This window comes from Botrytis byssoidea (genome assembly GCF_014898295.1).
Source record: "Botrytis byssoidea strain MUCL 94 chromosome Unknown BBYS_002, whole genome shotgun sequence".
In the NCBI taxonomy this organism is placed as follows: domain Eukaryota; kingdom Fungi; phylum Ascomycota; class Leotiomycetes; order Helotiales; family Sclerotiniaceae; genus Botrytis; species Botrytis byssoidea.
In genome coordinates, this window is record NW_024065843.1 from 230,046 (window position 1) to 253,550 (window position 23,505).

A 23,505-nucleotide genomic window follows, 5' to 3' on the forward strand; every position below is an offset into this window, starting at 1 on the left:
AGATAGGGGGGGAAGAGTGAAGATAGGAGATTGGAGGAGAGGAAAGGAGAGAAGAGGAAATGAGACAAGATATATTGATAAGCGTTATATATACTTAGTTAATAGATATTAGGTATTTGGTATGGAGTGTTGGGTGCTAGAGTTGGAGATGGGAGGTAGAGCTGGGGATTTATTTATCCAGTGGTAGCCCGTATTGAACGATCTCATTTTCTTATATGTTATCTTTTGTATTTTGTGTTTTATATCTTGGTTTTTGGTTTTTGGGTTGTTGAGAGCGTGGGTGGGAGTGGAAGAGTGTGAGAGTGTATGGATCTTCTACTGATTGGGAGAATGTGGATGTGATGGATTTGGGAGGAGTTGGTTGGCTAGTGGGTTATTGGTTGTGTAGTGTTTTGGGAGAGGGGGAGAGGTTTGTGATATGTAATATTGTATACTGTTGTTGGGTTTCTGTGTTCGTGTTGATGTTGGGCGAGGGGTTTATAAAAGGATGAAAGAATGAAAGGGGAAGCGAGGAGGCGGGGGAGGAAAGGGGAGGGAGGGGAGATTGGGAGATAAGGAATGAGATAATATAAGATAGAGTGCAAGTTGAAAGAAAGGAGGGGTATAGCAAATAGATGAATAGATAGCGAGCCAGGTAGATGAGTAGAGGCTTATTCGCTCTATAAAATGTCTCGAGCTTTGCAGAATATTGCCCGGTGTTGGATGGAGGTTTGGATGGAGGTTTGGATGCAGGTTTTGCGCTAAGTGGTGGGTTTTATGCGGGAGTTTTGTGTGTGGGTTCGGAGGTGTATCTTGTATACTCACCCTTCAGAAGTAAAGAATTGGGAAAGAGGAGAATCAGAGGAGGAAATGCGAATGGGAGGATAGAAGATCGGGGTCAAATTAAGTTTTATGTGGTTGTATGTGGTTGTATGTGGTTGTATATGGTTGTATATGGTTGTATGTGGTTGTATGTGGTACACTCGAAAATCATGTGTGTGGTCTGGTCCATATGGTAGTGGGTAGCATATACGCAAAGTAGATTCTATATCTACCTACATAGGTAGGTAGGTAGGGAATGCTTGCTGGATTTTGGGATAGTTGATGGATGAGGATGGAAGGAGGAAGTGGAAGGTGGGTATCACGTGGTTGGTGCTTAGCTTGTTTTTGTACCTGCCTAGTAGTTTGGTTTACTTTTATTCGTTTGTCTTGCGTGCGATTTTTCATGAATCATGAATAATTCATTCATCGTAACGGTGAGTATCTAGGTGGGTAATTGTACAGCATGGATTTGGGAATGAAGACGGTCGAAGGATCTACATGGGTATTTTTTTCTTCGTCCATTTATTCATCCAATTTACGATATGATCTCATTTCTATATCGCCGTTGAAATGTTTTCCTATCAGAATTCTTCGGTGCAAAGATTTTATGAGGCGTTTCGTGCCCTGTAAGCCACAGGCGCAGTTCCAGACTCAATTGCAAAAGTCCCATGCAGACCTCGGGAGTGAGCAAAAGTACCATGTCAAGGTTTGCGTTACTGGGGTTGAAAAACAAAAGGACCACGCATGAGGTGTCAGCAAGGCTGAGGAACTTCTGGCGGCTGCGGTGGATTGGGATATATAAAGTCTTGCATTTCACTGTCTTTTTGATGGTGGTATTATTTGATTATTGTTTTGTATTGAATCTTTACACTCATTGTGTCTTTATATGTTGACTTGACGTCGTTGAGTTTATTTGTCCTACCGAGTTGGAGAGCTTGTTGAAATGGCCACCAACTTCGACTTTGCCCTCGATGGTGATGCAATGTCGCAAGAAATCTCAGGGATTCTTTTAGAGGATTTCAATGTATCGGAAGTTTTCAATAATGGTACTGAACGATCGGAATTGGAAAATAGCGCTCTCGATCCATCATCAGCATCATCTATACACTCGTGGCCTTTACCGTCTACCAGTCCCTATTCATTCACCCAGCCTTCATTGCCTTACAATGGCACACCCATCGTGCCTTCAAATACCGCAGCTCATGCGAATCCATCTATGGTCAAGCCTATGGTACCTCCATCGAAGATTACCGCTGGACTTGCTCCCAAGGAACATTCCGCAGAAGAGTGGGAGCGCCAGAGAATAACTTTCACTAAACTCTACATGACTGATGACAAGCATCTCGAGGAGGTGATGAGAATTGTGGAAAATGAATATGGATTCCGTGCAACGTAAGTTTTTCTGGGATTGGTGACTGCTACCTATAACAGCCAACTAATTCGAAACGGCTGGCCACGTCAATACAAGCGACGAATTGAACAGTGGAAGCTAGACAAGAATATTAAGGAAAATGACATGAGAGTCATTCTACTCAAAGACTTGAAGAGGAAACGCGAAGGAAAGAGCAGCGAATTCTGCATTAGTGGCCGGGAAGTTGAACCAAAGAAGATTCGACGCTTCGCGCAGAGATATAAAGTGACCGAGGAGTCAATCTTTGAGTTTGATGTTGGTATGCTAATTCTGGAGATGAACATGTGATTCCTCTTTGATACTGATTTATCTAGAAACTCCTTGTTATATTGATTGCGATACCTCGGCACCGATAATTGAGGATGAAAAAATACGGCATCATATGGGAGAAGAAGACAATATACCAGACTCAACAATACTAACTTCAACAGTGGTCGAGTCAGACCAGGACCAAGAGATTCGGAGACTCGATACTGAGACAAGATTTCTGATTCAGTTAATTCGAAGATTTGGTGCTGCCGTCCCCATTGATTCTACATTCGACCTCTCTCTCTTCAAGTATCCTCCTGATATAGACAGTCTTACCAACGAAATGTTTGAAAGATTTATCTTCTACGTAAGATAGAATACTCGCTATATCTAAGACTGTCAACGTTGATTTTCTTGATCACTAATATTTATCGTAGAAACTTGACGTATACCGACATTTGTTAATGCGCGATAATTTTCTCTCTTGTTGGCTTCCCGCCCCTAAAACATCCCCATCGTACCGTTTTGCTCGCTGCAGTTGCTCTTTTACACTGGAGAGGGTACATCATATTTCACGCAGTACCTTTCTATTCATATTGTATCTTCTCGAAGAGAGGCCCCTTAAGATTGGGTTTCTATCCGTCAATGCAGTGTGTGAGGGTCACAATTTTGAGAACATGTTGTGTTCTAGCATTGTATCCTACTGGACAGAGAGATGCTCGGGAATAAGATTATGTCCGCAGTTGTACCTTCCCCTAAAGCCCCTATGTTTCTCACATTCTGTGGAGTCCCCGAATCTCGATGGTTATATGCTTCAAGTGATGGTTGAAATGATAAGATCTCTTGATGAGGAAGTTTTTGTCACGAGAAAGTTCTCTTTTGATGCCTGGGATAATTTTGTGAAGAGAACAGAAAGGGAATTGAAAGATTTGCATGATCTGGATTGGATTGATTTTCTTGGGGAGACTGAAGGCATAACTATCGGATATTCTGGGAATACAGCATACTTGCATGACGATGCAAGAGTTGCGTTATGATGGCCATGCTATCGTTCTCAAAGGATGATAATCTTCGAATCATACGGTGTTCAGCGAACAGACAATTTCGTGCAAAGGATCTGGATATCTATTGGGACAAAATTTTCATCTCTATGACACACGTATTACGACAAAAGTTCGTCTGAACACTGAGACATTCGAACATATATTTTTAATTTTTCTTGGGGGGGCTACATATTCATGCTCATGGTATATGAAGTTGAAGCAGGGAATGAAAGTTTTTCGCTCGGTTGACTCGGTCTCAGAGGAATAAAGGTTGTTTTGGTTTTGTGGCATCGAGATTTGGGACTTCAAGGAGGAGTTTTTTGGGGGAGGATAGACTTGAGAACATGATCGGGGTATCTTTTTTCATTTGTGGTGTGAGTCGGAACTTCTTAGAGGGTGGATGGAAAGAGAAGCGAGGGGAAGAAGGGTAAGGAGTTCTGTTGTATTTTCATGACATTTGATTTCTGATTCCATTAGAGATACTACTAGTTAAATCTCTATTGTCAGAAATATCTCATCCGGTATTTCCTTCCGCTCATCATCTTCCCAACATCCTTTTATTTTACCAATCCCTTACCCATGACTGCATCTTTTTCATCTGATCACAAAGCTCCGTGATACTTTCCTCCTCTCCTTTCTATTGCATCGATATCTCCTCTGATGTTCATTACGAGAGGGTAGAAACTTCCTCCACGTTCGTATTGCATCACAATAACCCTTCTTTTTTCATTTTACTGCCTGATGTCGCTTTTCTTATAGCATTTTTGCGATCAATGATTTCATCTCATCTAATCACAGAGCCTCGACACTCTCTGGGCAGGTAGAGGAGGATGGAGGAATTTTCTCTGCGTTCGCAATCCATTTCGTCCTTAGTACTTGTCAAAACCGCAGAGACATACATCCCCATCTCCACCATTTCTCATCCTCCCATCTACAAAGCCCCGTAACTCCTCCCTCCCCTCCTCTCAATCGCATCAGTATCCCCACTCACATCTCTCACTCCCCTCTGAAACTCCAAATCTGCCTCCGCCAACACGTCCTCCTTTTTCCTTCCCGATGCCTCGCCTAGTTCCTCAGCATCCGTAGCTTGCGCTATCTTCTCCACTTTATCTTTTTCGGATTCGGATACGGATCCCAGACCGGCGAGTTGAACGCCGTCGGTAGGCCAGGGCTGCGAGGAAGGGAAGAGTGTGTATGGCGAGGAGGAGGAGTGGGGAGGAGTGGTAGATGTAGGGGTCGTAGGAGATTGTGGGATAGAAGAGAGACGACGTTTGGTTTCTTGGGCTTTTTTTCCTGCGAGAATAAATTCGGTGTCGGAGGGGTGGGGGGCAAATCCTACTTCTTTCTTTTGGGGAAGAGAAGAGGTGGTTTTAAGGGAGGTAGGTGATTTGGGGGAGCTTGGGGAGTTGGGGGTATTGTTTTTATTTTTGTTTTTTAGTTGCGCGATGGGTGATGTGTCGCGCGGGCTTATACCGATGGTTTTGCGGAGGATGTAGAGGGTGCTCCAGTAGATGAGGAGGAGAGTGAGGAGGGATACAAAAAAGAGACCGAGGAGCGTGGAGATGAAATCGAGGGCGTCTTGGAGTTGGGTGAGGACTTGTGGGTGGGGAGGGATGTTAGTTTGGGTTTGAGGGGTGGGGAGGTGGTTTTTATGATGAGAACTTTGGGAGTGAAGGGAGGGAAGATGATAAGAGGGAAGTGGGACATACGAGATATTGAAGTACTGGTAGGTGGGGGAATAGCAATTGGAGTGGCAATTTGTAGGAGAGAAGATGGTTCTGCGGATAGGTGGGACGGGGAGAGGGTTTGAGAGGCTGTGTGGTGAGATGGGGGTGTGGGGATTGCTGAGGAGGAGGGGATTGATGGTTGTGAGAGTGAGGGTGAGGGTGATGATGATGGTGATGAGGTTGAAACGGAAGAGGAAGAGACGAGTTGAGTTGAGGAAGAGGTGACTGTGATAGAGGAAGAAGAGATGACTGGTGCCGAAGAAATCGAAGATATGGTAGTTGAAGAGGAAGAGACAACTGGAACTGAGGAGGAAGAGACGCCATGCGCCGAGGAGACAGTGACAGTGGTGGTTGTACTCGAAGCGGACATCTTTAGACTTTCGTGCGATTTTCGCATCGACAACTATTACTGAGTGGCAGATTAATATTGAACAACTTCAACTAAAGAGAATAATCAATCGATAAGATGACTCTTAAATAGCAACTCCTCACTTTAATCAACCAAAATCGTTTGAGAATATGTGAATCATTTACAACTTCGCAGAATATAAACCAAAGAGAAGGAAAATCCCCACAAGTGAAAGGAAATGTACGGCACTAGGTATGCAGAATCACAGAGACGAAGAGAAGAATGATGCGGAAATGAAGAGCTAAGCTTGATGCGGTGATCCGTTACAAGGAAGGAAATAACAAAGGAAATATAAGAAGTAGAAAGCTTGCGCGGGATTTCTTTGAGATGGATATTATGTGTGTGTGTGTGTGTGTGTGCGATGATTTGTTTTGTAGGGTTAATTGAAACGTGAAAGAGTATGGGGAAGAGCGTGGATGGAGTTCTAGATTCTTCTAGGTATGCCAAGGGGTTGGGTAGATGTGCAACAAGAGTTTTGGGGGGAAAGGATGGGGAGGGATTGTTAGGTGGGGTTGGGATGGATGTTGTGGAGATGGTTAGGTCATGCAGATGTAAGGATTTTTTGATTATCGATTTTGGTTTTTGTGCTTGTGAGACTATGCCATGAAATTCGGTCTTCAAGCTTGCTATATTCATTCACGATTTTGATTGCGGTAATGATGTCTGGGTGAGATTTACACTTCAAACTTTCACCCTTCGACTCGCTTTATTCCCTAGTATTCATATCCTCAAACCTGGGAAATTCCTCCACCTCACCATTTCTCAATAAAATCTTTGCTGCCTCTTTCGCTTTTATCTGTTCCTCTTCGTCCCAGTATCCCGCCCTTTTCCCATAACCCGCTTGATTTTCCAATTTCTCAAGTGATTCTTGGAGCTCAATAGGTGATTGAATGATCACCTCATCTTCTATCCATCCTTCGATTTCTCGATTCTCATCTCCTGATCCTTTGCCTTTCGATGCTCTGGAGAATTTGTCTTCTGGTTTGGACTTAAAAGATGACGAGTAGTTCTTTTCATCTTCAGCTAAATCAATTCCATAATCCATTTTTCCAACTCCCCTCTTCCAGGCTACTCGTCGCACTGCTTCGCGCATTTGGGCTCGCTCTCGCTCCCCTACTTCGTTACGTTCGCGAAGTCGCTCGGTTCGTGCTTCGGCGTATTTGCGGCGGAGCTGGCGCCGTTCTTCGTAGATGACGCGCGCTTTGTGTTTTACGATGGAGGGGAATTGGTTGTAGAGGTAAGATAGGAGTTGGGTTAGATGGGTAATAGAGGAGAGGTAACGGACGCTGCAAAGAAAGTATGTTGTTATGAGGAGAGCTAGGTAGAATAAAACGGCGGAGAGTTGAATGAGGGCGTGGATTAGGGCGGAGAAAGGAGAGCGGAGAAAGCTGCTAAGCATAGTAGTGACGGGCATGGAGTTAGAAGTGGAATTGGGGGGTTGCCGATGACGAAGATCGATGTTTATATGGATTGGTCTGCGAGTTGAGATGAAGGAAGCTTCGTAGATGGTTTCGGGATGGAAGTAGGATGTCATGGGCTGTTGGGATATGGAGTGAAGCTGGTAGAAATGTATGATTCTTTAAAAGTGTATGAAGCATGTAGCACCTCAGTAATAGTATGAGAAATATTATGGTAAGTCCCGACGATGGTTGAACGCTTCTCAGTAAACACGAACAAAGCACTTGAGAAGAATCGTCCCACTAAGACAAGAAACTTGCGATACTAATTAATCAGGTCGATACACAGATACAAGTAGACGCTCGATTCAAAACTACTTGAACTCTTCTTTCCTCAATAATATATGATCCCAAGAATCAAATCATCAATCATATTTTCAGATAAAGGAATAAATTCCTGGATCCAGTCACAGGACTTCCTGCCTCAAATATTCCGAAAACGGAATAGTGGGGTTGAGTTCCTCATTGTTCGCAGCTTTGCGATAATCCTAAGAGGAGGCTTTTTCTCGAGTAGATTAAACTTTGCATCTTTACTGCTCTGTGTTTGAATTGAGCTTTAATCTTGTATCCTGAATTCTGGTTCATGACTTTGTGTAAACAAAACGATAGGGGAGGAAATGAGGAGTCGATGCTTATATAAGCCGCTACCAATTAATCATTCTGCCCAAAGCGGTATCGTTTCACGTGATATTATCTCGAAAATAATTTTGTTGCACATCTGAAAAAAAAAGTCGGACTGACAAGTTTACCAAACCACACACCACGATATCCTTAGCGTACTTTTGGGAAATATTTTGGCAATTGCAACGGCTGGGAATAAAAACACTAGCGTGGTTTTATTTCCGGTCCGTGGAAATTGTGAAGACCGGTAATACCTAATGTTTTTTCGTGCCTCAGTACTGGTTTGTCAAATATTGACGCCTCTCGTTAAAATTGTTTGACTTTTATTGAAATATTATGTAAGGATCATTTGACTTGCACTTGAGGACGTTGCTGTACTGATATATCACATTATGCTGTCGCTTGCCCTGGCGGAAAACCCTTGACTATGTAGGCGTGTCGTATTGATCTCTAGTCGTCTCTCTACGACTGGAAGACTGCATAAACTACCACAGTAAGGGTGATTGCCACATACCCAAGTTCCTGTCCACAACTTCATTAACTGTCAATCTGGAAGTAGGGCCCGCTAACGGGTCGAGACTTGGCGTCTCACCGATGCCATTGCAGTCTTTTCACGTCACTGTCTTCAGGCGCTGCCGAATAACTTGAAATGCGTAAATCAGTTCCACCCCCAGGATTTAAAGCAAGCTGATACTCAAACGCAAATGATCTGCTTGGTGTAGACTACGGCATAGTATACCAACAGAAAGTGATGTAGATGTTGCTAATGGCAAATAGGCTTGGAAACCTTCTGGACAGAACGGATTGGTATGAGTTTGCTCTCACAATCTGCGGACCTTTATTCATTCTGGATGTAGATCATGGCTGCCATTCGTAGGGACTACTCATTTTCAAGGTGCAAGTAGATCATTATAGCATTGACTTACTTGACCCTGCTAAATTCTTCTGAGAACACAGAACCTGTTTAGACCTTACATGTCAAGGCTATTGTATCAGGAAACTATCATGTTATGCTGGAATACTTCGAGCAGCAGGTCCTTGTAAGATTTATATTTATGGGAGTGTCAAGTTTCCTGATTTGCCATGAGTATGTTATTCATGACATTCATAATAACAATTTTATCTGCCAATACTGAGGGGGAGAAACTCATAGGCATCTGAGCACGAATACTGGGAAAAGATGCTCAGTTTTTCGATGATCTAAACACATATTTCCCTTTATTGTGCAGAGAAACAGATTTTACTGACAAATAGTAGGGAGAAAGTCTTTGCATTATATCCCAAGGTAGATTTTTGAATTCTGGGGCATGCATTTTCAGAGACCGAACTATGAGAAGACTGTGAATGACTTTGAGAAAGCAATCCCCCATTACTATCAGAGGACAAAAGATTTCTATGCCATATATCAGCTTGACCCATAGATTGTCAGGAACTTCATGATTTATGTCAAAACAGAAACCTTACAGGATTTCTTATCTTGAATCAAATGTGCTTGTGATGATATGTCTGCAAACTTTGATCAAACGAAGCAATCATGGTCCAGCGAGTTTGATTGAAACCTTCATCTCAGTATTATTGAACAATGAATCTCTCAAGATGCTGGTCGAATAGCTGGGTAACCAAACATTCACTTCGAATTATCAAAGTTGATATGTTACCAGTGAATTTAATTTACAAACTATAACCCTCTCGGGAAGTACCGGAAGTTCTTTATTTTCCACAAAACCCTTCGAAGTTCTTCTCTCTCAATTTTCATTTGTCACACAACTTCAAAAGAGCTCTTTCTACTGTGTTTCAATCGACACAAGTAAGTTTGTTTGGTTTGTCAATGGTAGAAAAGCATGAGAAACAGTGGCTAACACCTTCTAAGACAGTCTATAATGGAACCTCAATCAAGTGGAGTCGCTACCCCCATAGCTGCAGCTTCAAGCAATAACATGAAAAGTGATATTCTCAAGAATACGAACTCGACCGCCAGTCATCATGATCATCAAATTGACTCACATCTCAAGAATGACCCCGTCGTCATCAGCAAAAATGAGCACTTACCAAAAAATGCTGTCTCCAATACAAGTCATGATTCGCGCTTTGCAAAATCAATCGGAAACACTTCTACAGACAAGATCTCATCACCATCCGCTAGTTGTTTATTCTTCCGCAAGATCCCCCCAGAGACACGCAACATGATCTACAAGCTCTTGCTGGTAAATCCTATACTTGGCAAAAGCTGCAGTGTGGCCGATCGTACTAGTTCGCCCAGAAGTCCTCCACCCAACGGACCAAGCCAGCCACCGCTGAAGTTTGAACTTGAATCCCAAGTTCTTCGGGTTTGCCGCGTAATGTACGTAGAAGCATCGGAAATCCTTTACGGGTCCAATACGTTCTACATCGCTTGCTGTAAATACGGCTACTCAACAGATTGTCATCCAAGCCGCTCTGCATTCAACAAAGGCATCGAAATGACACCCATTACAAGGCATTTTAACAGATCAGGCCACGGTCAACTTTTTCTATATGATCATCCAGCAGTGGCAAAGGTTCAACGCTGGAAAGTTATTGTCAGTTCATTTATGGATTCATATTCAATGGGAAGTTGTCATGAAATGAGGGTTTGGTCGATAGGAAACTTTTGCCAAGCCATCACTCAGTCCCCATCCATATCTCTCGAGATTGCACTAGCACCGATTGGTTTGGAGAAGTCTGATGAATCACATTGGGTTCGAGACGATATCAACTATCAAGAAATAAAGGATATGCTCAATCCTCTACGAATGCTACGAGGAGTCAAAAAGCTTCGATTTCGAGATGCAAGTTATGACGAATTACCAGATGTCTACCCTTTCAATGAATTCTGGGGTAAGGATTGTCGATCGATCATCCCTTCCTCCAGTTTAAGAAAAGAACTCAGATCAATCGCAATGGGCAACTCCGTGGTAGAGCTCTCTTACGGGATGTATCTTCGGCTCGTGCGTTATGCACAGGCGTTTGAGGCAATTGATACTTTCAGGTCTGAAATGCGTTACTCATCTACTGGCAGTATAGGCATACATTTGATGCACTTCGGATTGTGCCCTGGCAGCGATCGTTGGATGCACAGGCCCCACGATCCAACTATTCAAAACTCGCACCCCGTCGAAAGCGGTCTTTTAAATGCGAGGAATCTCTCATTCTCAGAATACAATCCAAGAGCATTCAAACTACAACGAGCCAGCATCGTACAATATCTAGAACCACAATATCAAAGGGCAAAATTGGCATGTTTCAATATTACGGAGTTCATCAAGTCCCAGAAGAGAAAGGACAGAATGCTTTCGCCCAGAATGACTCGCGAATGGCACGCTCCCCTGGTTGCAGCAGAGGCTATTCTACTACTGGAAAGATATCACCAAGCTCTTCAAAGAGATTTTCCTTATGCCGACCAAATCAAATATCGAGCCAATCGTCAAAGAGACACTCCGTTCTATAACAATCTCCCCCGAAACGTCCTCATGAGACAGGCTACCGACGCTTTTGAAGGGAAGAATTGGGCTTTTTTTGTGAGCTGCTTTAAAAGAATGGTAGATGATCTGGATAGACAATTCATGGAAATGAGAACGGCGAGGAAAACGCTCTTTTCAGACGATAAATCATTGGACATCGGGTGTGACATCGAGTTGGATTCGAAGCTATGCATTGAAATGGTTAACTGGACAAAAGACGAACCAGTAATTGAGCTAGCGCCTAAAGACCGGTTGTGGAATAGCTCGCAAGGTGGTTCGAATATTAGCTGGTCAGATTGAGTGGAGAGCGGGAGGTCGAGCTTGATTGGGATTGGACGATGTTGGAGCTAGGTTTCGTTGCAGAAACTGTAATGCGGTGGATTGGATGTGAGTTGAATGGGAAATGGGCAGATGATTAAGGAGATTAATGTTGTATTGGTTGACAATCAACTTGTAGATAGATACCCAAGGAGAGCATTGTGAAGAAACGCAAGTAGTCATGATGATATGATGCTTCTGTACCATCCATAATTTGTACTACTGACGCCTTCATGCCACTCGGCGATAATAAAATTTCTCCTCTCTTTCTAGCACAATGTTTAGATGTGATGCATTGCTATTTCGATTGAGTTCATAAATGGATGGTGAAATCTTTCCAGGGAGCTTGCACCAAAATAAATCGGAAAATTGTGATGTGAGCAATGTTATATCTCCTACCCTTCCCGCCCTTCCAGTGTAAAATCTTCCTACAACCTAGAAATCTCTTTCCCTCTGTTCTTAAACGAACCCACCTAATCCATCGCAGTGAGATTCCAATCTCCAAAATCTTTCTCATGCTCAGGTGAGTACCCAGTTATAGTTGACATAATAGTCCCTCACAAGCATCAATCATCAACCTTCCCACCGATTTCCCTACAGCACTTTACATTAGATAAACACCCAAACGAGTAGTTATTCTCACCATCGCATTATCAGCGATAGCCCAATCAACAAAAATCTAAGTCTTAATCAACGAAGATAAAAGCGCGATGATTCTAATTTTAATTCTAAAGTAGGAAAATTCGCATATCATTCCCAGCAAAGAAACATAGATGACTCAAAAAATCTAGGTGATGCAGAATTATAATTGATATCTTTACTATCTATATCCACTGCAAGAAAAATATCAAGAATAAACAAAGTTCAAACTTAAAAAACACTACCTATGTAAAGCTTGACTTACATTCAATTCGTCAAATTTTCAGACAGTAGGAATGGTAGACTAGAAAGTACACCTACACATCATGATTAGTAACCGATAAACCACAAGCCACAACTGCAAATTCCGGGGAAGACTCTCCAGCTCCGTTAACGAACGTATTCCATGCAAAGCTGAACAATCCTGGGATAGGTAACATAAAGAATTTAGATCTAGAACCACGATCGAGCCGAGGCCGGATATGTATTTGCTATCGATCGAAGCGGAGGAATGTAAGGGAAGAGGATGTAAGTGGCGGGGTCTTCGAAAGCTTGTTAGGAATGCCCAGATGGTGCATGTGGAGTTGGGGATTTGGCGTATGAGATGGTATGGGAATGTTGGGTGGATTCTGACTTCATGTGTGTCTTTTCCGGTTGAAGTTTACGATTGTAGATTTGGGAAGAGAGGAGCTCTGAGGATGGGGCAGGTTAAGGATAGACTAATGAATAGAAGGGATGACAGTATAGTGTATTTGACTCGTCTTTGATTGCTAACTAGATCACGCTGACAGGCAAATTTCATTGAGGCAACATTTGCAAATCAGAGAGAAGTGTGGAAATGAGAAAGCATGGCACTACCAGAATTCAAGGACCCTCTGAAAATAATCCTTCCTTGCCATCTGGACCATTGACCCCATCATCATCCGAGCTACCAGAAGTACTCGAACCATCTAATTTCCCACCCAAACTATTTCCAAGTCTGTTGACCAACGCAGATAAATCCGGGATGCTACAATGTTGTCTATAACATTGAAGTTGGTACTGGACCGGGAGCGAAGCGCAGAATAGTTTAAAACATTCTTTTTGGAAGCACCCTTCCTGATTTTCTAGGGCTCCGGTTTCACATCCACCCCCTAGAGTTTGAAGTACAGGAAGCTCAGCTTCAATAAAGAGTTCATCATCGCAATGTGCTTTATAGCATTGTAGTTGATAGTCCAGTGGTAAAGTACCACACGAATAACCAATAGGACCCGACATTGGACAATTATCACGGTAACATTGGAGCTGGTTTTCAGGGGCTACGCTGATACAGCCTCCATCTGCTCCAGGACTCTGCTGGGCAGTATTAGGTGTTTGTTGAGCAGGGCTGGGAGTATTTTAAACTGAATTTGGCGTTTGTAGAGCTGGTTCTGATGCAAGAGAAGTGTAGACTTCATGGTAGCGTTTTTTGTAACAATCGATTTGATATTGTTGAGGCAGTGAGGCGCATGAGAATCCAGGAGGGCCGGACATAGGACAATTCCGGTAAAAGCATTCTAGCTCATACTCAGGTGCTACCCCTTGACAATCTTGTCCTGAACTGGCACCCACGGGAGATTCAAGTGCTACTTCAACAGATGTTACCGCTTCGGGCTTTGGATCGCATTTTGATTTGTAACACGCTAGCTGATAATCTGGTGGGTAAGAAGCACATGATGATCCAGGAGGACCAGCAGGTTCGCGACAATTCTCCTTATAACACTGTAGTTGATATTGAGGTGCGACCCCACGACATCCACCGATGAGAGGCGGCGAAGTTTGTTGAATAAGAGCTTGACTAGTTGTGACTTGAGCGGCTAATTCGGGACATTTTGACTTGTAGCATGCGAGCTGATTTGCAGGAGGATAAGAGGCACAAGAGGACCCGAGTAGTCCATTTGTTGGTTGAGGGCATTGATCTTTGTAACATTGTAATTGAAGTTCCTGAGCGACTCCAGCGCATCCTCCAACTAGAAGAGCATTGTCTTCCACGGAAGTTGTCACTGCCGCGGTCATGGAAGTCTGCGCTTGAAAAGCCAAAACTATCAAGGCTTGAATGATATTAGATGCCTTCATCTTGGATGGAGATGTATTGAATGAATCTTGATTATAAGATGTGTGAAAATAAATCTTGTTAAATAGATGAAGAGGAGATTATTTAAGATATAAATTTGTGAAAAATAAGGGGCTCATTCAAAATTCCGTTGGCCAAAATTGAAGAATGACATTCGATCTTGAACGCCAAGGAATGTAATTTTTGAAACATATCTCTTCAATGATCAACGGCCACATATTTTCACTTGAATGTGAGTTGCTAAAATCGTGCACATGGAATTTCCCGTCAAGTTAATGCAGGAGGAACCAAAAGGGGAAGATTTTGTGAATTTACAGAATCAAACTTATGCTCAATGTTCTAGAAGAGAATGAGGAATCGATCTGGGTTGGGAATTTTGAAAGCTGTGAGCAATGCGGAAGTGATTCTGGGCTTTACAACGAACAACTTAAGTCCGCTGACGATTGCACTTGAATAGATCTTAGATTGCGATGCGAGAAAGTACTCACTTCCATGGTAGGGTAAAGGTGTAACACGTTATGTGATGATTCTCAACCACGATTTGTTGAGGAATGTTCCATCTTGTCATTTTCATGGTGAGTTCACAGATCTTGGTAGACTGAACCCCAAAAGACCTGCGACATTATGACTGGCCTATACCTTCAAAACAGTATTCGAGACATGCCATTTTGGTCAGAGCAAGTAATATTGATGCTTGTATGACTTCTGCCATATTTTTGCTGCGGGCTTGCGATGAGGATCAACTCCTCAGTCTTCAGATATATTGAACCCAAACAACAATAACATGGAATTCAAGAACCACACTCCTCGTTTCTCCTCGAAATATTGTCATCGATATGTTTGGTGTATATATGAGAAGAACCTTGATAATGGCGATTGCTTGAGTCGTGTCGAGGTTGAGAACGGCACGTGAATGAGAAGAGATGGCATGGGCTGTGGTTAAAGACTGCTGACTAACTCTCAAAACCCGCAAGGATAGCCCATGCGTCACTGGGATTAAAAAAAAGTCGGGCCCCACCAACATTACAATTGAACTTTTGAACTTTTGAAGCTTCCAAAATATTTGTCGCAATCATAAAATTTTGGTATTATATGATTACTCTTCAGATCTACTTCATTTATCCTCACATCTACTCATACATTTATCGAATCTAATGCGGTGACAACATTACTATTACATTACCTCCATTCAGATCAATAAATCGATAAAACATGCCACCAAAAGCAGAGAGGGGAGCTACCTCGCGGGGTAGACCCCGAGGTAGAGGACGAGGAAGAGGAAGAGGAATTGCAATTGAAGATATTGAGACCCCAGAGCTTAGAGGTGTTCTTGATGAATCTTCTCAACCTAGTCAATCTCCTGCGCCAATTGCGCCAGTTGCGCCGATGGCACCAATGACACAATCAACTGCTACCATTATTCCAAAAATCGAACCTAGTGACGATGCATTCGATCCAAATACCTCACCTGCAATAACACCTGACGAAACACCTGCTGGGACTCCTGCGCCAACAGCCGCGACTACCTCTGCGAGACTTCCATCAAGAACAGAAAGTGCGATTGCAAGAGGACGTGGCGGGGCAAGTACAAGGGCGCGAGGTGAAGCTACTACTGGAAGAGCCAGGTTTAAGCCCAAAAATATCAGAAGAGATCAAGCAGACAGAGACAGATTAGAACAAGAGGAGAGGGATAGAATTGCGGCAAATCAGGCACAAGCAGAAAAGGAAGCTCGTAGGTCCCAGAGAGGAAGAGGTCATATTGGAAGAGGTAGAGGAGATGCGATGGGACAAAACCGTGGCGCAGGAAGGGGAGCTCCAATCTCAAGTGCAACTGGTATTTTCAGTGTTGCGCCGGCGGCAATGGGTAAGTCAATCGCTAACTGCTTGCCAACTTTACTAATTTCAATTTACAGACAGAAAAGGTGGCATGGATGGCTTTGCAATTGCAAATGCAAGAGGCGGTGGGGGAGGAGGTGGTGGTGGCGGATTTGGAGGAGGAGGAGGTGGCGGTGGTGGCGGCGGTGGTGGAGGAAGTGGTGGTTATGGAGGTTCTGGACCAGGAATTGGAGGGGGAGTAAATGTGCTGTCAGCCGAAAACATGACCACTTTCAATCCAGAATATCCCGACGACGACGGACAAGCGAGGAAAATCAATATTGAAATGATCAATCTGGTTGACGACGATGATGAAATGGCTGGCTCTGGCAGAGGCGGGAATGGTGTTTTCAAATCACGATCCCTCGCACCGATTCGGATCAAGCGTGAAGAACATAAGGAACGTTCCAATATGATGGTTAGTGATCCAGAACTTGCAGAGATAGCCAAGAAGCAAGCCGATGAAGTGGAGGATATTCAATCTGGCGAAGATGTCGAGATGACTATGGATGGAGCAACAACAACGGATGAGCCAAGAACAAAAGGAGAACCTGGCCTTGAATCTCCGACCATGTCGAAATTTCCAGAGTTCAAAGCACCATCCTCCCCCGAAGATAAAAAGCATCCTAAGAGGGAGCCTATTTCACCACAACAATCCAAGGTACGACCTAGCAGAAAGAAGGATAAAATGCCAGTCATACAAACAGAAGAGGATAAGTTCGAATACGAACGTTATCTTGAGGATGTTGACATCCTTGCCGAGGAACTTCGTCTGTTGAGGGGAACAGTGGATAATACAGCCAAGGATAAAGGAAAAGGAAAGGCTGTCGATGTTGATGGAGATGTTGGAATGGACGGAGAACAGGAACAAGATGAAGCTCAACCAGAAGCCAATCATGCAGATGGTCGAATCTATCTATTCCAATTCCCACCTGTTCTACCTCGACTATTTAATCCTCAAGTCGAAAACTCGGATGATGTCGTCGTCACCCAATCTTCGGAAAAAGTCGATCTTACCGATGATAAAGAGAAAGGAATCAAAAAAGAATCGGAAGAAGTTATCATCAAGACTGAACCCAATCTTGCCCAAGAAAATGAAGCATTGGTTAGTGAACAAGGATATATCGGAAAATTGGTGGTAAGGAAGAGCGGCAAGGTTGAATTGGATTGGGGTGGAACAAGTATGGCAGTAGGTCGCGGTGTTCCAGCTGCCTTTTTGAGTCAAATTGTTCTTGCTGAAGATCCTAAGGGCGAGGCACCAGAAGGTGTCGCTACTGGATTAGGCAAAGTGATGGGCAAATTTATCGTTACCCCTGATTGGGAGAAGATTTTCTGATCGAATAGACTCTGGAGAGGAGGAAGAAGGTCAGAAGCGAAGATAGAGGATGCTACGTAAGATGTTGAAGCACGATGATCTGGAAATTTCTTGCATAGCAATGGCGTTGGGGCTTTTTTGGAAAGGTGTAATTGGACATTCATCTCTCACGATGATTCTAGGTTTATACCAATGAATAATAACGTATTACATATATCGGCACGCTCTATTGAAACCAGGACTCTCCATCATTGTGTGCTTTCTTGTCCAATCCTTTTTCGTTAAGGGTCCCACAATCCCCAGGTCTTGGTATTTGAAGAAAGTTTCCAGGCAAAGAGAAAATATGTCCACAAAGGCCAATACGTACTCGGGCCTCATTTCCTCGACCGAATGACCGAAGGCCGAAACTTTTTGATGCATAATTTGCTATCTGCGTGGAAGTTTTGCCGCGAACAGATTCCGAGACAGTATCTGGATCCAGATAGTGGGATGAATTGTCCTAAATTGTGGGGATGCGGGGATTTTCACCCCGCCATATCGAGCGCGTCCACATCTCGTCCACTAGGCCACATCTTCTTGTCAACCACATCGTCGTAGGTGCTATTTATTTTGTTTAATTATGTCTATATGTATATATATATATTGTTATCTGATTTCCTGTTCTGTTTGATTTGATACCATTGCCTTTCCTGCATTTTAATGTTCTTGTCCTATATCACAATAAGTGTATTCTTCCAGAACTTGTCGCTGAATCCCAAATCATTTGCGGGTTAAACATAACACGGGCAGAAGCACAACATTTTTACTTCGTGGCATATCAAAATTTTGAAGCTTTCAATGCCAGGTAGAAGAGAGTCTACAAAAAACAAGATGCCCCTTCGCGTCCTAGTAGTTGGAGCCGGTTTGGCCGGTTTAGCAGCAGCACTTTCCACAAAACTTGCAAACCCCTCGCATGAAGTAACAATTTTGGAAACTGTATCAGAATTAGCTGAAGTCGGGGTAAGGAAAACGTTTCAATTTCTTTATTTATATCTACGGAGCCAGACTGATCATTGTTATAGGCAGGATTACAAATTACACCCAATGCATCTCGACTCTTCAAGAAATGGGGAATCTACGATGATCTGGCTCCCAAAGCTACATTTCCAAAAACCCTCTCGGTATGGCGATTTGATGGAACAAAACGCTTAGCATATTCTCCAGATTTCCAAGAAAAGATAGATGAGAGATATGGAGCTCCTTTTTGGGGAATGCATCGAGTGGATCTACAACGTGCTCTGTGCGCTAAATGTGATGAGCTAGGTGTCACCATCCGTTTATCATCCAGAGTCAAGAGTGTCGATTTTGAGAATACAGTTATTACATTAGAAGGGGGGAAGACGGTGGAAGGAGATGTTATACTCTGCACAGATGGCATTTATTCGGCCACGCGATCACAGTTTTTAGGCCACAAATGTCCGCCAAATCCAACGGGAGATCTCGCATATAGAATTGTGATTGATAAATCTACATTAAGCGGACCGGATGCAGAGAAACTCACTGCGTTTATTGATTCCCACTCTGTCAATTTCTGGGCCGGCTCGGGTACTCATGTCGTTTCATATACTATGCGTGGAGGCGATCTCTTCAATATCGTTCTCCTCTGCCCCGACAATCTCCCACCCGGACTCTCGCGCACAGCAGGAGACTTGGAGGAAATGAAAGGACTTTTCGAAGGCTGGGATCCTATTCTTAGGGCCTTTTTGGAACAAGTCAAAGAGGTCGCGAAGTGGAGATTGATGCATTTGGAAACATTAGAACGATGGACTAGCGAGAAAGGAAATTTCTGGATGGCGGGTGATGCATGCCATCCTATGCTTCCATACTTAGCACAAGGTGCAAACTCGAGTTTGGAAGATGGAGCAGTGATGGGATATCTACTGGGGAAGGTCAGTGTGGAAACGAAAGATGAACAGTTGAAGAAAGCAGCGAGGATTTATGAGGAACTGAGGAAAGGGAGGGGAGAAGGTATTGCGAGGGAAACTTGGGGGCAGAGGGAAAGTTTTCACATGGTGGAGGGTGAGGAACAGGTTAGGAGAGATGCGATTTTGATGGCGGGACCAACTGAGGCAGGAGGATTCCCGAGTAGATGGCAAGATTTTGGGGGCGCCCAGAAGTGGTTATATGGGTATGATGCTTATGTGGAAGCGGAGAAGGGGTATGAGAAAGCGCCGTTTTAGGTGTGAGGGTTTTGAAATGTATTTGAATGTTAAATGATGAATTTATTGGAAATTGTTTTTTAAAACCTGTCCCTGTTCCTTGTGATTCTTGGTATGAGGTTCCTTTCTGTTTTCTTTTTTGATATGTAGCTCATGTTATCTGAAGAATCTATAAAGTCAAGCAATATCCCATTCCAATTATCACAATCGTAGTCACACGTATAACTCTGTCATCCATTCCAAGAATCATCTAGATGAAAAGGAATCCATCACAGATCGCGAACTCAAATATTACAAAACACCAAAACCATCGCAGTATATTATCCAAACATCACACAAAACCAGCAAGTCCACCACACACTGAAAAAATAACTTTATTCACCATACACAGAAGTATGTATCTATGAGAATATAGGTCGAATAACCATCCTCCATCCTAAATTTCCCCTATGTAAACGCCCTTTCTGTGCTCTACTCAGCTCTCTCTACTATCTATCCCTTCATCTTAACCATAACCACAATCCCCATTCTTCATCTTCAAATTTCCTAATTCTTCAAACTTCCGCTTCTATATCACATTACATCTCTTTCAATACCTACAGAGAGAAATTCCTGCAATAATGCTTTTTCTGTCGTCGATGAGTTTTCGGGGATAGATGGAGGTTTGAATATTGAGGGTGGATAAATAGATGAATCAGAAAAAGTGCGAGGCGTGGTTCGAGAAGATCCTCGCTAGATTCTGAGCGTGGGTTTGTAACTGTTCTGAAGTCTATTGCGATTCCTATTCCAATTCCAATTCCAGATCTATTGTAAGTCCAAGTCCATTGTAAACACATGTGTGTACGAGCACGAGCATGAGCATGGTAGACGTTCATACAATAGAACATTAACACTACATGGCAAAAATATAGTAGACACATAGATGAGCCAAACTAAGCTCTAAGAACTAGCTAGCTCCGCGTGGAAATCCCAGGTAGTCGGTCCATTTCAGACCGGAGGTTCGAACCGGGGTTTCCAGATATATTTGTTGGGGCCTGGGATTGATGTATATAGTGAGTGCAGGATAGAATGTTTACTTGTTGCCCGCCGATGGCTTTCCGGTGTTGGAATTGGTTTGGGATTTCTGGTCTCTGGAGCCGACATGGTGGGTGGTGAGTTTTCCAAGAGACGCGATGGATCGTGGGAATGATTCATGTATAGCGGAGAAGAGAAACACACAAACGAGAGCGGCCGAGACCGGCACATATGGATATGGGCTTGGTACACGACGGTCGATGGTTATATCTATGATCTTCATAGAATCTATCTGAATTCGGCTGTGGCCGATGCTAATTGGCGAAGACAATTCTCTCCCTGGGAATCAAGCTTCTTCTGGGGAATCTTGATGGATTTTTGATTTTCGTTGTTGTTGTTGTCTTTTTTTGAGCGCATATTCCAAGCTCGATGTTCTTCCCGTATGGACTATATACTGTCGTGCGTAAACTATGCCTACGCCAGCGACTGTGTTCTGTATTACCGGTCTCGGTAAAAAAATACACTTCTCTTCCGCACCTGTCTCCATCTTACCAACTGGACTGACTAATATCAGTTGGTGGTTCCTTTGATGTGTATGCGACTCTGATCACAGGATCCTCCATAACCCCGGGTGAGGGGTGAATATTAAGCAAATTGGAAGGATTCTGTTTGAAGGAAACAAAAAAAACTTCTTGCAGCCATATACTCATTTTTCTTGTTCTTCGTTCTGCCAAGTTTTAGAACACTGTCCTCGAGAAATAAGAGATCGTTCCATAAATGAAAGATCTTTCAATACCATTTTTTTTGTTTTTGAAATCTAACGAGATGGTTAGATCCTCCTTTATCAAGATTTAAAACTTCTGTGCTAATTTATCCTCCTTTCCTATTCCTTCGATGGACACATTGTCAGTCATTCTGACGTTTGTCGACAATAATAGGCTCGAGTTTCATCAGATTATCACTTCGGCTTGATAGATGCCTGGAGATTGAGCTGCAGAATGTTGGGATACTTGGAGAGGTTGGATTGCTCCTAGAACTGGTAGTAATCTTAGAGTTCGAGACACTTCTGGTTGATATAACCCAGGTAGCGTTTTCAAACAATTAAAGAACTTATGTTTTGCTCGTGTCGAATGACAAGAATATAGTGAAGTTGTGAAGATGTAGGTTGCGAGGAATGCATACAATCTTTGTAATGTTTCTAGAGACGAGACACATGTTTCGCCTTGGCTGAAAAGTAAAACAGCAGTGTCAGAAAGGCAGAAGCCAAGGCCAGCCTTGATCTGTTTGGCTGATTAGAATAAAGATGTAGCATAACACGAAGAGTGGAACTCACGGTAAGACTTGCGGTTATAATTGATTCTGGAAATATGTAATGAAGTCCATGTGTCAAGGAAGTAACTGGTCATTATAAGTATATGGCACAGCTACAAGAGAAACATAAGAAAGACTACTCACTTCCTGCGTCAGGTGACACTCTTTAAAAGGAGATTTTAGTAAAATAAAGCCATGCGTTGCAGAAAGAGAACATAAACTCTTACACTACCACTTGTCATCGATTGAGACACCTCCAGAGGTAAAAGATGCACCTCTGGAGTACTAAAGGTCTGGCAGATGGATGAACCAGCTTGGCTAGCAGGGCTAACAATCAGCGGTTGCACAGTAGAATTTGATTGCAAATGAATGCTTACCGCTTTGACGGGTTGAACACTGTTGCCAAAGAAAAGAAGCTGCTCTGGCTCCGAAAGCACACAATAACCCATTACACACAGCGAATAGAGAATGACTAGAGGGGGAGGGATTCGTCTTATAGCAGTAGAAAATCGTGAGAAAAGAAGCAAAATGGAAGGTATAGAACTGTGTGCGACGAGAACACTGTGGTGAAAATAGTCTTATCAGTACACATTCTGAAGGATGGTTGATTCACATCATGAAAAGGAATGTGGTAATGAGAAAGGCCAAGATGACAAATTGATGATAAGAAATGAAAAGATGCGTGATCTGGATGATGAAAATACGGTCATACTTATACCTCAGGAGAAACTTCGCTGGAATATTATCTGCACCATTGGCATTTTTCTACCTCCCAAAATATTATGATACATTGGTACAACAATTGAATGAAAATGGTATCTTCGAACTGATTAAAACGACATCTGGTAACACGAAAGCGGGCTTGTGTCACATTTCTGGATTGCGGGAAATGTTGGTCTCTCCATAAAGTATCCAAGAAAGATGTCTCCGATTCAATCGGGGAACTGAACCAAACATAAACGGCTCAACTAAACAGAGTACAACATCTGCTGGTACCAGTTGATAGGCAAAAATCATGTTTCGCGAGAGGAATGAACGAATAGCGCGAGGTTGGACGCGTGTGAACTCACCGAATTGATGACAACCTTGGTACTCCAAAGCCACTCCGTCTCGGAAGGCGCATCCATCCGTGTGGCGGTCTGAACCAGCTTCGGCAGATGTTGGTATCCGTGTAATGTTTCAAAGTTCGATCAATAGAAAAGTAATTCAAATCACGTTGTTTTGACAGCATGCGCTCCGTCGGGACCAAAGTTTTCATATCTTGGGTACGAGCGGAAGGCTGCTTGACCGTGACTTCAGGTTTGTTGAGGGATTAATCGCAACTTCAATGTAATTATGTGATGATTTCAGATATCCTAGACAACACCCTCGTGTCCACGGCTTCTTAAAGATGACACCACGATCGGGAGGGAGGGTAGCCTGAGAAGTCGTTACTTATCCTCATGCCAAGTTGTAAAAGCAAACAAATCGTGAAATCAAACACAAATGAGTCTCCGTCCAAAGTAAATTTCAAGGCAGAGATATCTCAATCGAGCATCATTCTATC

At 43.1% G+C, this 23,505-nt stretch overlaps 8 protein-coding genes across 8 annotated transcripts; 4 read left to right on the forward strand and 4 right to left on the reverse strand.

Moving 5' to 3' along the window:
* Nucleotides 1-1,744: 1,744 nt before the first annotated feature.
* EAE97_000841 (uncharacterized protein) lies at nt 1,745-3,913 on the forward strand (the record flags this gene model as incomplete). The annotated part of the gene is made up of 3 exons (XM_038871351.1): nt 1,745-2,193; nt 2,233-2,471; nt 2,527-3,913. 3 exons carry the CDS (start codon nt 1,745-1,747, stop codon nt 2,835-2,837), a joined length of 999 nt encoding a protein of 332 aa, XP_038737252.1. The 3' UTR covers nt 2,838-3,913.
* Nucleotides 3,914-4,435: 522 nt separating this feature from the next.
* Nucleotides 4,436-5,601, reverse strand: EAE97_000842 (uncharacterized protein; the record flags this gene model as incomplete). Its single annotated transcript, XM_038871352.1, has 2 exons — nt 4,436-5,100; nt 5,214-5,601. 2 exons carry the CDS (start codon nt 5,599-5,601, stop codon nt 4,436-4,438), a joined length of 1,053 nt encoding a protein of 350 aa, XP_038737253.1.
* Nucleotides 5,602-6,346: 745 nt separating this feature from the next.
* EAE97_000843 (uncharacterized protein) lies at nt 6,347-7,174 on the reverse strand (the record flags this gene model as incomplete). The annotated part of the gene is made up of 1 exon (XM_038871353.1): nt 6,347-7,174. One exon carries the CDS (start codon nt 7,172-7,174, stop codon nt 6,347-6,349), a length of 828 nt encoding a protein of 275 aa, XP_038737254.1.
* Nucleotides 7,175-9,598: 2,424 nt separating this feature from the next.
* EAE97_000844 (uncharacterized protein) lies at nt 9,599-11,497 on the forward strand (the record flags this gene model as incomplete). The annotated part of the gene is made up of 1 exon (XM_038871354.1): nt 9,599-11,497. The coding sequence occupies one exon, from the start codon at nt 9,599-9,601 to the stop codon at nt 11,495-11,497; it is 1,899 nt and encodes a 632-aa protein (XP_038737255.1).
* Nucleotides 11,498-13,018: 1,521 nt separating this feature from the next.
* Nucleotides 13,019-14,248, reverse strand: EAE97_000845 (uncharacterized protein; the record flags this gene model as incomplete). The annotated part of the gene is made up of 1 exon (XM_038871355.1): nt 13,019-14,248. One exon carries the CDS (start codon nt 14,246-14,248, stop codon nt 13,532-13,534), a length of 717 nt encoding a protein of 238 aa, XP_038737256.1. The 3' UTR covers nt 13,019-13,531.
* Nucleotides 14,249-15,458: 1,210 nt separating this feature from the next.
* On the forward strand, nt 15,459-17,457 carry EAE97_000846 (uncharacterized protein; the record flags this gene model as incomplete). Its single annotated transcript, XM_038871356.1, has 2 exons — nt 15,459-16,110; nt 16,160-17,457. The coding sequence occupies 2 exons, from the start codon at nt 15,459-15,461 to the stop codon at nt 17,455-17,457; spliced, it is 1,950 nt and encodes a 649-aa protein (XP_038737257.1).
* Nucleotides 17,458-18,306: 849 nt separating this feature from the next.
* On the forward strand, nt 18,307-19,655 carry EAE97_000847 (uncharacterized protein; the record flags this gene model as incomplete). The annotated part of the gene is made up of 2 exons (XM_038871357.1): nt 18,307-18,435; nt 18,498-19,655. 2 exons carry the CDS (start codon nt 18,307-18,309, stop codon nt 19,653-19,655), a joined length of 1,287 nt encoding a protein of 428 aa, XP_038737258.1.
* Nucleotides 19,656-19,914: 259 nt separating this feature from the next.
* On the reverse strand, nt 19,915-22,408 carry EAE97_000848 (uncharacterized protein; the record flags this gene model as incomplete). Its single annotated transcript, XM_038871358.1, has 2 exons — nt 19,915-21,928; nt 22,187-22,408. The coding sequence occupies 2 exons, from the start codon at nt 22,406-22,408 to the stop codon at nt 21,599-21,601; spliced, it is 552 nt and encodes a 183-aa protein (XP_038737259.1). The 3' UTR covers nt 19,915-21,598.
* Between the last annotated feature and the right edge of the window lie 1,097 nt (nt 22,409-23,505).